This window comes from Chaetura pelagica, unplaced genomic scaffold (genome assembly GCF_000747805.2).
Source record: "Chaetura pelagica isolate M959 unplaced genomic scaffold, ChaPel_1.0 scaffold453, whole genome shotgun sequence".
NCBI classification, from domain to species: domain Eukaryota; kingdom Metazoa; phylum Chordata; class Aves; order Apodiformes; family Apodidae; genus Chaetura; species Chaetura pelagica.
The window spans coordinates 1721683-1734760 of NW_009952879.1; the positions used below are offsets into that span (position 1 = coordinate 1721683).

Here is a 13078-nt window from a genome sequence, read left to right on the forward strand (position 1 = left end):
TCTACGGCTGGTATCTCCGCGTGGCCGCTGTCGTCATCTATCTGCTGATCCAGAAGATCTCGCAGAGCCTGGCGGCCCGGCCGAGCGCCCAGCCCGGAGCAGCTGACGCGGCTGTGGGTGAGTCCAGCTTATTTTTTTTTGCGTCTGTTCTGGGCTCCTGAAAGCCCTTCTCGCGGTGGGATCCCTGGCAGCCGCACGCGCAGAGTCCTTACCTGATACCAACGAAATAAATTGGGTTCTGAGGGATTTCGGCAGCGAGTGATGCTCGGCAGAACCGTTTAGGCCCCTGAGAGCTCAGATCGAGTCACCGAAGAGCAAAAGGTTGGACCGGGACAAGTGTTTTTAAAGGGCTGTCAAGGAGGGGTTGTGTCCCCAAGCAAGGCTGTTGGGAGAGAAGGAGCAGGGTGTTGCAGAGCAAGGGAACAGCTGGTCTTTGATAGTGTAGGAGCCGAGAGAGTGGTGGTTAGAATTAGTTGTGCTCAGTTACCAAATGATATTTAAACTCAACAAACAAAACCAAAACGTCCGAATCTAGAAACTGGGGGAAAATCTATTGATGAATATGAAATGTTATTAATTTTATAGTCATAAGATCTCTCTCCTTTCCATTGTTCCTTCACAGTTCCTCCTCTGGCAGGGCTGTGTACATTTGGGGTGTAACTGCCTCTCCTCTTCCTTATCATGTGGGGCACAGGTTGTAAATCTTACACCATTATGATCCTGCCTCGTTGCTGTAAAGCACAGACTGTGCTGCTGTAGCTGCCAACACAATAAGTGCTTGGCACTGCTTCCTTGGGCATCTTGGCATGGCAGTACGTGGTGCTCTTGTCCTACTGGTGTTCTTTTGTAATGCTAATTAAACTCTGGTTTAATTGCCTGTGAAGTGAAGTTACTCTTACAAATTCATCACTGGATGGTAGCAAACAGATCAGGAGACAAACAAATGTGGAGATACTTCAGCTACTGGGAAAAAAGAGGGCAATATTTGCCCTATGCCTGGATGTCAGTTTTCTTTTGACTCCTCCTGAAGGGCAACCATCAAGAGAAGTGGTGACTCAATGTGGATTTTCTGAGGCTCTCAGTTTTCTTAGGAGCTATGGGTGGTATTTGTTAAGTAACTTCTCTGCTGATGGAGCCTGTTAAATCTGCCACTGCTTTCCTGCTGTACTGAAACAAGCAGGACCAATTGCCAGGAGTAGGAGTGAATGTGGGCTGGTTGCCTCATGCTTTTACTTTAGAGAAGTTCTATGGGTGAAAACAGAGCCCCTGGCAAAGCATGGGTGATGTTTCTGAAATTATTCATATCAAACAAATCCTTCAGAAATAGAAGCAAGCATTGTGGGAGTGTGAAATGTTATGGGTTTGTTACATTGGTGTCTTTATTCATTAAGATCCCATTAAAGAAATCGCTCTAAAAATACTAAAATGTTCTGAAATTTAAATCAGCATCTAAATGATTTTAAAAGCTTAGCTGGAAACTGAACTCAGGCTGTCATTTTGTGCACAACAGCTGCAGGGAGAGATGTGAGCCTTTCCTTATTACAGTTCTTTGAGGAGATTCATTTTGAACAGCTTTGCAAACTCTTTTCTACTTCCCTAGAACCTGAATTGGTGGTAAGAAGGCAGGAAGCCCTGGCAGCAGCTCGCCTCAGGATGCAGGAGGAGCTGAATGCACAAGCAGAAAGATACAAAGAAAAACAAAGACAGGTAACCAGAGAGCACTTCTTTCTTTAGCTCATAAATTGGCCATCAAGTACTTTGCTGCTGTTAGAGAAGGGTTTGTTCCATGCTGGATGCCAGAAGGACTCTGCTCTCTGCTGGAATGTGGGTGGTGGGTTTTTCCCGCTCCTTTGCCTGGAGCACTTTTGATGTGGTTTGGTTCCCCAGAGCAGTAAGGGCTGGAGGTGCCACCACGGACTTCCCACCATCCAAGAACATACTTACATACTGTACTGGCCTAGTGTCTTGATGCTCTTGGTTGTTGATTCCTGAAGTGGTTGATCTCCGTGGCACTTGCTTCTCCACAAGGAATTATGTGTGTGATTATGTGCATGTGGGACGTGGTGGGATCGATCTTTTGGGTTGGGTGTTTATTTTGGGTAAATCGCTGCCTACAGAAACTTGGTTACATGTGCAGTGGGTAGCAGATTGCTCTGTGGGGCATGGTGGGAAAGTGGATGTGATCAGGGTAGCAATCATATTGCTCGTTAATTGCAGCTCTTCTGTTTGCACTTGTGCAGTCATTCAGACCTCAGCTTGTAGCTGATGCTTCAAGAAATATTGGCAGTTAAAAACAAATGAAAAGTCCTATTGTGGAAGAACATACGTAGAAAACCTAGATCTTGTGTGCTTGGACTCGGGGAGCTTTGTTTCTTTGACTGTATGGAGTAGTTACCTTGTTTTCTATTTGTTGAGAAGGTGACAGTTTGTCTAAATTTAGCTTCAAAAGAGAGCTGGGAGAACTGTTGAGAGTGTATATTGGGATGTAAATATGTAGCTGACTGTCTTGGTCAGTTGAAAAACATTTTCTGCTGCAGAGCTCTACATCATGTATTAAATTACTTATAGATGCAATATTCTTTGCTCAGTACTTCTTATAAGCTCAAGATAAAAGGTTGCCCTTTGGTTCTGTTTTCCTTTAATGGAAATTGTTTCCTTTCAATGTTTTAAAGCACCAAGTGGCCAAAAGAAGCTGGGCACAGTCTGTACATATTGAGGAGGGATGGTTGTGAAGACGTGTGTGTTTAAAAAAGTAAATGCTTCAGAGATAAAGACAGATCCCTTGGGCTTTGTTGTGTCTGTTGGGGCTGTTTCTGTAGCACTGGCAATTCTGTTGGTTCTGAGATCTCAGTCTTCATGTCCTGGATTTGTTCCTTAGCTTGAAGAAGAGAAGCGAAGGCAGAAGATAGCAATGTGGGAAAGCATGCAGGAAGGAAAAAGCTATAAAGGAAACCTGAAGCTGAATCAGGTAACAACTGTGGTGTCAGTCAGGTGACAATTATGTTAATATGATTAGATTAGCTGGAATTCACGTTGATGAAATTCTGAGTAACTTTTGCTTTTGTGAACAGCAAGAAGTAGAGTCTGGTGCCTCCACCTCATCAGCACTTCCCAAATCCAAACCAAACAAAAAGCCCTTGCGAGGAGGTGGTGAGTATGAAATCCTTAAGACACTCTGAGCTTGAAGCAGAGCATGTATCCAGATAAATACACAGTCCCTATACATATTTTTTCTCTCCTCGAGGAGGAAACAGAATGTGCCTGACAAACGAGCTCTTTACCACTGACCAGTGTGGCCTCCTTTGCACTTTGTACAAAAGCTGGTGGGAAGATTGTGTGTTAACAGGAGTGCAGGGTGCAGGCTGATGGCTGACACTGCCAAGCATCCCTTGCAGCTCTTGCACAGGAGGTTCACCACTGCGGGGAGTGAGAAATGCAGGAGTAATAATAGCAGCTGGGCTGAGGAACCCTTCCAGTTTCTAGCTGTCCTAGCTCCATTCTAAGCAAAATCTTTGCTTAAGTAACAGATTATAGAATTGGAGGTTTCTGATCTTCTCCTGAGGTTCATCAGCATGAAGTGAAAGAACCATCTGCACTATTCAGCTGCTAAATTAAGCTAGAAAGCAGAACCTGCCTAGTCTGAGAAAAACAAACTTCAGAGATGGAGATGATGCTTTAAATTGGGGGGAATAGGTGGCTTTGAAACCTGCCTGGTTAGCACTGCTGCTAGGTTTTTGGATGGCTTTTTCTTTGCCTTGTACAGAACAAACTGGAGAAATTTGCAGTTGCATCTTCCCAAGCACATACTTGTAAAATGAGGTTACTTGTAGTTATGGCATTGGCAGGCTCAGCTGAAGTAGCTGTTTCCCTTACTGCATATATTTGCCTTTTCAAATTATTTTTAAAAGATCTTACTGTAGTAATGAGTTGTTCTACCTTTTGGCCTTCTGAGTATTCTTTCCTTGCAGGACTGGAATAAAATATCATTTCAAGTTCCTCACTATTAGGGCTTTTGGAGAACAGACACACTCTTACAGGGCTTACTGTGAGCTGCTGTTACTGCTCTGTTTACTCTGCAGAGCAGGAGTAAAGCTTTAGTGCAGGCTTAGATAAATTAAATGGCAATGAATTTCTATTTAATTTAATCCAAACCGATCAAATTAAAACATGAGTGTTTTGCAGTGGCTTGTACTGTGAGCACTGCAACAACAAACCATCTCAAGTCTGGATATTTTCTCTGCTTTCATTTTCCTTAAAATGCTGCCTATGTGCTAAGTGTGAACAAGATGCATAGAATTGTAAGGTTTGTTTTTTGTGTTCCTTGTGTGTTTTTGAGGCCTTTTTGAGGGTGAATATTAAAATGGTGGATTTCTCTTCTGTGATTCTAGGCTATAACCCCCTGTCTGGAGAAGGAGGTGGAACTTGTTCCTGGAGACCAGGCCGGAGAGGCCCGTCAGCAGGTGGATGAGGCTAACCTCCCTGGTGTCCCATCTCACCAGCAGGCTTGATCTTCCCCAGTGTCTGACTGCCTACAGGTTGCTTGTCACAGTGACTCCTCTGGGGGTAGGCTCAGTACAGGTGTTCACTTGAAACAGATTTGCACCATTTCCAAATAGCAATGCAGAAGCTGATGCTACAGAAGTAAAATACCTGATCCTCTTAGAGAGGATGAAGACAGAAACAATTTTAGTGTCATCAGTTAATTTGCACTCTTCTATAGAGAGGAAACGTAGTCTCCAGCCAAGGTGAATCACCTGGCATAGTGAGATCTGGGTTCTGTGACTATTTAAAGGCTGGCCTCAGGCAAATTTAATTATCTAAGCTCAGTTTACCTCTGTAAAATGAGAATATTTACCATCTTCAGCCATGTTCCTAGATCTCCTGTATTTGGCTGGAAGGTACTTTAGAGGAGAGGAGTATTGTCCTCAGCAGGTTTGTCACTGGCAGATGACCTTGAAATTTAGGAGGGACTTTGAGAAACAACAACTGAATTGACAGACACCTTGGATTTGCACTGCAGGCCAGTTGCTGCAGAAGAGTCTCTGTGACAGGCTACCTTGAATGATGTTTTCCTTAGAAATGGTAAACAAACCAGTGAGGATTACTGATACTAGACAGCAAATGGGGGGGATTCTTGCTATTATTTTTTTTTTCCAACTGCTTTGTAAAAACAAAGTACTATTGATATTAAATATAATTGCAAACAAATTACAAATCTAGTTTTTACAATCTTGTGGTTTTCTACAGCATCTTTTTATATAGAAGGCAAATGTTCTAGTGCAATAAACATATCTAAAGCATGATGAGAGATCAAATGAAATTATTTTCATTTGACTACCTACATAAACAAAAGGGGGTTTTGAGTTGTTTCTTTTGGATAGAAAATAAAGTTAGAGCTAGTCAGCATAGTTGAGCTTCTTTAAATGAGTGGAATATTTGTGTTCATCAGGAGGTATGAGGGACAACTTTGAATACACTGTGGAAATCAGGTGATCTGTGAGTTTCTCTTGACTACATGTGTAACAGGAGCTTGTTACTAGTGAGTTTTAAAGTTGCCAGGTAATGAAATGGAAAGATGAAGAACCTTTCGTTTTAGACCCATGGACCTGTGCTCAAGTGAGTGTAGCAGATTAAGTGAGAAGGTTATTAATGTTCCTGCAGAAACAAGTTTTCATTTCCTGGCCTCTGTGTGGTTTGGTATGTAAACTTAAATTTCCATTGTTGCAACATAGACCAGTGTATGGAACTTCAGATTTTAATATCTAATAATGCAAACAAACAAAAAAGAGGTGGGGGAGGATATTTTCAAGATGTAAGGCTTCTTCATCAGTAAATTATCTTACTTATGCCTCTGGGAACATTTTCCCCTTGTGCTGGGGAAAGAGGGAACACAGAGGTGTTGTCTTCAAAAAAACACCTGGGAAAGGTTGTTGTCTTAAAGCAGAATTCCTTGTGTTGATAAAATGGTAAGGATGGCTGATTTAAGACAGTAAAAACATTTTAAGAAATAAATAAGCAGGTCTGGGCTGAGCATATGCTAATCTTTCTCTGTATCTCAAGACTTGCTTCTGGCTAGGACTGGGGATATGGATTTTTGCCCAGTTCTAAGATTTATTAAGACATATCCAGGGAGGTTAAAGTGATTTACATATTTCTGGAAGCTTCAACCTTCTCTCTCTCTTATTTATTTCTTTATTTATTTAATCCACAAGTCCCTCAATTTTTCTTGATCAGACACTTCTAAGCTATTGAACAGGGTGGGAGGAAGAACCTCAGGTTGTAAAACTTCTCTTGTTGGCTCATGACCTGCACAAGCAGAGGGAAAGGGTTTTTCTTCTGACTTCAAGTGGGAAGCCCTCCCTTGACCACAGACAAGTATGGAGAGGTGGTTGTTTTTTGCTTTACAGCTTAAGACTGAAGCATGCAGGAGGCATTAGGTGAACTATTTAGGGAACTATTTAATAATTCCATTGTTCCTACTTTGGTATGAATTCCCAAGAACTTGAATTATGAAAGATCGTATTACAAAGTCTTCAGGAGATTTTTGTGTTTTCTCCTCACTTACAGCAGTTATGCAAGAAGCCTCTTACTCTACTGATGCAGATGTTCTGGAAATATCTCTATCCAGAAGAAGGCAGCTAACAAACTTCGAGTTCATGCAGTGTTATTCAGCTGCTGCATAATGTTAGTTATCCTAAGTCAAGTAAGTGTTCAGAGGCACACAAAATCCTGAAATGATTAGTTGCTCAAGAAATGCAACCAGAGTATTTTTCTTTACCTTTCAGATGATTTAAGTGCTGGAGGAGCAAAGTTTTTTGTTTTCTTTAAATTGCAGATGAGGTCCAGCTTCTGCATAGTTCTTTTAAGTATTCATCAGGAGATACTGAGCCCTGGAATTAACTGAGCAAAAACACCCCAACAAACCCATGTTGTAACCCTCATAAAATGTATTTGGCTTTATTTTTGCCTTTCAAAACCATTGTGAAATGATGGAAAGCTTTTTAAGAGTGGTACTGTATTGCATATCTTGTTGTTTAAAAAGAAAGTGTGGTTTTTATACTGGAAATTTTTAATAATGAAAAACAGAAGATGGACTTGGGGGAATGAGAGCAAACAGAGAACCTGTCAAGCAGAGCTGTTCCCAGGTGTTCTGGAATTACTCATGTGCTATTCAAAGATCCATGTGAATTAAAATAATTTGCACCCATGTTTGCAAGGAGCTGCTTTCCTAGCAGAGGCTGGATGCAGGTGTGAAATGTTAGTACTAACACACAAGCTACTGTGTTTCATGCAGCTCTGTACTATATTGACTCAAAACTCAAGGAATTTGGTAGTTCTGCACTTGCTCTGTGCCCAGCTTGATTTCGTCCTTAGACTGTGCTGATACCCTGCTCAGGTGTTTGGACTGGGTTGGTTTTTCTTGGGTTTGTGTCTTTTTTCCCCTCCCCAGGAAGATGCCTAAGGAGAGCATTAGCATTCCGAGAGCTCTCTGAGGCAGGGTGGCATCCCCTCTGGGAATCTCCTCTAGGTTTCACCAGCAGTGCTGTAGTTAATGGCTGCAGTTCAACCATCCATCAGCTCACATCTCTACATCTGATCCACCCTTTGGACCATTTTTGCTCTTGGACAGGCTAAAAGTGACACCTTGTCAAGGATCAGGTTAGCCAAGAGTGGGGCACAGCGTGTTTCCACATTCTTACTGAACAGTGAAATGATACAATTTCCAACTGTAGAAAAAGCCAGTCTAGGATGGATGGGCTGAAGATTTGAGGGTTTGTTGTTTGGTTTGGTTTTTTTTTGTCTTCCCCCACTTTTGGAATGAAAACCTGGCTTTTGAAACAGCTCTACAACCACAAAGGAAAAGCACACGGCTGCTGGCTGGGTGGTGTCCTGGCCTCAGTGCTCTCTTGTAGCTGATTTTCTTCTGTGTGCATCCAAGCCAGCTGTTCCAAGGCTGACACACACCCTGCCCATATTCCCAGCTCCAGAGCCAGCAACTTTAAAACCTTCCATCAGTTTTTATGAAGCAACTAATGGCTGCAGTGGAATAGATCTCTTCAGCTGAGTTCTGGTGGTGAATATATACATTTTCATGGCAGGTTGTGGCTGTGAGGGCTGGCAGGTGTGCAGCTGCTGCTCTCATGTCTATTTTTTTTTCTGTGATCATTTGTGTTTTGAAGTGGATACTTGCTAAAAGGTACTTTTGGCAGGGAGCAAGATCTCCACTGATAAATTAATAATTTAATTCCTCCTGTGTTGACCATGGTTTACTAATCAAGATTCTTTCTTGGTTTCAGAGCTGGTACTGGGGGTATCAGTGATGAAGGGATGGCAAGGAAAAGAACTTTAAAAATTCTATTTAAAGAGACTAGAAGGAAAATGGATGTGCTGGAATTTCTGACCTTCCAATCTAGTTCTGCTGCTCTGTTGTGTGCATTAAAATGGGGAGCTCTGGTAGGCTGGTCTACAAGATGCACTTTCAGAAAAACCAAACCCAAACCTGGCCCCTAAATTGTTACTTTATCACAGACTGGAGAGGGGAACATTCTCTGTAAGTTCAGCCAACTGCTCTTGGTGGTGCTGTTGCTGCCACTTTGCTGGCTGTTCTATTTCCTGGAGATATTACATCTCAACTCTTGCTTTTAAATTAATCTTCTAAACTTTTTCAACATTGTTTTGACTGGTCTGGGGGTGGAGTGTTACAAAGACGTCACCTCCCCTTCGTGGTGCAAAGTTCCAAGGCTTTCATGCACCACGACATCACCCAGGTGATCAGAACGGGGGGCTCCGGTGGGCAACTGGGGGGCTTGAGCGGGCAAGTGGGGAGCAGGGCGTTTTTCCATCCCTTCCCACACCCCTAAAGCTGGTTCCTGGTTGGAAGCGCGGCTGCTGCACTGCAGGGCCGGGCCAGAGGATGGCGATGTTGGTCTGACTTTCCAGCAACCGGTGACACTTTGTCTCTTGAACGGGCATCTGAGTGATTCAGCTGAGAGAAAAGGTTGGGACTGGTCCTGTGGCAGGACCAGAAGAGGATGGGGAGGGGAAAAAGACAGACAGAAAAAAATAAAAATAAAAAAAAATGGGTGCTGGAGCTGGGGAAGGAGTTTCTGCATCATTTGGGAAAATACAACAGTGCTGGAAATACTGTGACAGAGACAAATGCTGCTGGTTGCCCAGCTAGATTTTTTCCACCGTGAGTCTGTTACCTTGAATATATGAAGTATGCTCATTTTCCACTGCCTGGGTAGTTTTTAAAGTATCAGTTTAAGTACTGGAACATTAATAATTAAAGTTTCATTTGGGAAGTGGTTCACTTCTTTAACTGGTATTTTAAAATATGGTCAGATATATAGAATGTAGAAGGCACATCCTGTGAGTATTAGTGGGCTCACCACTGTGGAAAAACTGGAGATCAAAACTGTTGGGAAAAAGCAGTGACTATAATGCAAGATAGTCCCTCTTTCCTCTATAGGGCAGAGTCCCCTACGTGGAAGAAACTTTTTCCTTTTGGTATTAAGCTTCTTTATTACAAAAGGATGGTATCTGTATGCACACAAACCAGCTCACTGCTTCAAGGACTTGGCTTCTTCATTGCTTAAAAATAAGAATACTGTTTTGCTAATCTGATTGTGAGTCTAAACTGTGTGGGCTGGTCAAGTGGGCTCTTGCTGACTGGTCCGGGTGCTAATCCCACTGGAGTGAGTGGGATGGGAGCACTGAGACACAGCACACACAACATGCATCCTCTTCAGGTTTTGGAGAACCCTCAGGATATTTCCTCAAGCAGTCCCACACAGAATAGAAAACAGGCTGCATAAAAATAAGTTTATGCTTGTATACAGTGTCATATGAGAAAAATGCCATGCCTTATAGTGCTCAGTAGCTGTAACATATAGTGTCAACTATTTATTGAGACTAGGAGTAGTATTAACAGGGGAAGGCACTTCAATGTGATTATGCAGTATGACTTTTTCTCTTCCAACCAGATTAAAAACATCCTCTAGGCAGGTGATGGCAGGGTTATAAATGGCAGAACTAAGCTGTGCTCTTTGTGTTTTCCCTTAATTTACCCTCTTTTTTCTCTTTTTTTTTTTTTTTTTTTTTTTTTTTTTTTCCTATAGTGAAAACAGCAGCTGCTCTGTGCAAGAACAGGGGAGGGGGCAGGAGCAGGAAAAGGGGTCCTTGCCCTCCTAACACATCTGAACGTGAGTTTGGCATAATAAACGAAACCAAGTGAGGCCCTTTGATGTGCTGAGGGAGGGTGTGTGAGCATTGCAGTGTTCCCAGGTGCTACCTCTGGACATCTGGGCCTCACAGCCAGGGCTGTGATCTCATATGGCAGCGTGAACTCTGAACGTGCCTTCTCTCCAGTTCAAGTCCTGGCACCAGGAAAGGACCCCCTCCTTCTCCTGCCCCTTCCCCAAGGGTTCTCTGCTCACCCCCTGCCCACAGTGAGGTCCAGGACTGTAATTGCTCTGGGAAGTGCAAGGAGGTGAGAAGGTGCCAAGAGAGAACCGGGGGGAGCGGGATCCAACGCGGAGCACGCTGCTCCGCCTCATCGTTTCCATGTGTGCTCAAGTCGCATGAAGCTTTCAATTCTGATGACTAACTTCTTTTTTTCTATGGGAAGAAGCCAACTGACAGCTCCTCAGCCCCAACCCTTCTCTTTTATTGCCTTTTAACCACGCTAGCTCTGCCTTTTCCTGTAATTCATAGGCCACAGTGGCTTTCCCTTGCATCAGGAGATTTTTATTGCTGTTTTGGAGCACGCCGAGAGTTATCCTGTTCCTGCTCACAAACTCGCCACATGTTCCTTTTTTGGAAAGGAGTGGCCTCACTTTTTGTTTTAGCCCGAATGACTGGCAGTGTCCTGTATTTCAGGACCTGATGATCAGGCTTGAGGGGAGAAGCAGAGTTTGACGAGGTCCCTTTTGAAGAAGCTTTTGAAATTGGAGTAAAAGATGCACGTGTGCAGGGGGGCACAGGCTGAGGACAACCCTGGGCTTTGCAGAAAGGGAGGAAGGCAGCAGTAGTTAGCAATAGTAGAAAGCATTGCAACTGCTGGGAAGCAAAAGAGAATTACAGTAGTGGTCTTGGGTGGGGGGGGGGAATTTCCCCATATGGAAGGGACAGAAAGTACAGTATAGCAGAAAAGGGATTATTTTAATAGGGTGAACAGAGGTGGATCGTGGTCCCATTCTCTGATCCCTGGAAGAAGGTCCCAGAAGGGTAAATTTGTGCTGGTGATGTAGGAGCAAATGTGGGGCTTCCTGTCAGGCACAGCCCTGGGTCTGCCCAGTGCTTGGTGCAGGGATGGGATGTTTCGCCAGCCTTTGAGGAGCCCTTTGGGGATTTTCATTAATCTCTTCTCTGCCTGGAAGCACACATGAAGCTGTTGCAAAGCTGTTAAGGTTCACACGAGCTAGTGCTGCACCTGTAACCCCTGGCGTTTTGCAGCTCTTGAAGGCTCATGGCCTTGGCAACTCTTGGTGCCTTCCAGCTGGCTTTTGCCAAGCCATGGTGCTCCTGTCCTTCCCTGGCTTTCCCCATCTCCTGTCTTTTTCAGTTGGAATTTTTCTTCCTTTCCCTCCCTTTCACCCTTTAGTTCTTCTCTTCCTCTTCCCACAAACATACATCTCACTCAATATTTCTGTGTTCTGCCTGTGGGGAAACGAAAGGAGATCTGCTCTTTCCTGTTAATTGCTTGTATTGCTTCTCCAGTTTCTATTTATATCTAAATTTATTTTTGCTTAGTAGCACCAGTTGTGGCAGCACTTTCTTCCTGTTCTGCATTGCTCTTGTCATCACAAGAGTTCATCAGTGCTGACCTCTGTTTGAGGATTGCACTATTACAAGAGCAATAAAACCCTCACAAAGCATTTTTGTCAAGACATACTGAGTTTGTTAGATAAGCAGATTGTGATGCTACCTGCTAGTTCACAGAACTGTGGCAGTTACTCTACGAGGGTCATAAAAATCTACCATTAATTTGGTACAGCATCCTCTTTTGCAACAGTTCTTGCCCAAGAGCAGCTGCTGTTATGCCAAGACTTTCTTCTTCTCAGCTCATTGTGGATGACACAATATAAATAACTTATAAAATGGGAAAGACTGGCAACTGGAGATGCAAAAGTGGGTAGGAAATGGAAGAAACCATAATGATAAGCAGGACGTCAGTGGGTTGTACTGGATACATTTCTTCTGTTAGGGCTGGAGGGTTTTTTTCCTGTAAAACATCAAGGGTTTGGGGCTGCAGTGTTTGAAGCTGAAGCATTCTGTAGATGAAATGCACCTGGAGAGTTAGTGCAGACAAAGGAAAAAAAACCTTCACCTGGTACAGCTAACGTCATCACTGCTGAGCAGTCATTACAGCCCGTGCCTGAAAATAGACTGACCTATTTCTGGTCAGTTTAATTAGCAAGGTGGGAAAAAGCAGAAATCTGCCTGTGCTTTTGCTCTCCCTGGCACTGGAGCATGTGCAGCACGAATGCAGCAGCTCCAGGTGAAACCACTGCTCTGCTGCCCCTCCTGCTCTGTGTGGGCCGTGGCTGAGGCAGGGCTGGGATGTGGGCAGCAGGGAAAATGACTGTGGAGATAGGAATGGAGCATTCCTGGCTCGGTGTGATCCATGCTGGGTCTGTGCAGGGGTGGGTGATGGGCCTCTCTGCCACCAGGCATGGGCACCTGGGGCCCATCCTGGGTCAGGGTACCAGTCTCCCAGTGCCTTCCCTTCCTGGTCCAAAGGGCTGGGGCCCCAGTCCTGGCTCCTGAGACAGGGTCCTGTCCCGGGGTTACATCTGCTGTCCCAGTCGCCATCCCTGGCTCCAAATACCGACTCTCTTGGGCTCCTGTCCCGGCGGTTCCTGCATCCCAGGCTCGGGTGCCCCGTGCGGAGCTCGGCCGAGATGCCCCTTCCCCATCCTGCGCTCCCGCTGCGGGGACCTCCCTTTGGCCACCGTTCCCGGGGGTCTCTGTTCCCCTTTCCCGGGTGGGTTCCGCCTCCCGGTGCGTCACGGGGAGGGGCTGGGGGGGGGTCCCGGCCGAGCCTCCTCCCTCCCCCTCCATGCAGAGAGGGGGG

General features: G+C 44.5%; 2 protein-coding genes across 2 annotated transcripts in view; both read left to right on the top strand.

The window, feature by feature from the left end:
* Positions 1-2: 2 nt before the first annotated feature.
* On the top strand, positions 3-4468 carry VIMP (VCP-interacting membrane protein; the record flags this gene model as incomplete). Its single annotated transcript, XM_009995336.1, has 5 exons — positions 3-117; positions 1601-1707; positions 2879-2968; positions 3072-3150; positions 4389-4468. Coding segments are annotated over 5 exons (471 nt in total), but the record flags the coding sequence as incomplete, so codon positions are not given.
* Positions 4469-5454: 986 nt separating this feature from the next.
* The window catches only part of CHSY1 (chondroitin sulfate synthase 1), an 83566-nt gene continuing 75942 nt past the window's right edge, over positions 5455-13078 (top strand). Inside the window, exon 1 of the mRNA XM_009995337.1 lies at positions 5455-5489. Within this exon, the coding sequence (XP_009993639.1) occupies positions 5455-5489 (35 nt within the window). The remainder of the gene's footprint in view (positions 5490-13078) is intronic.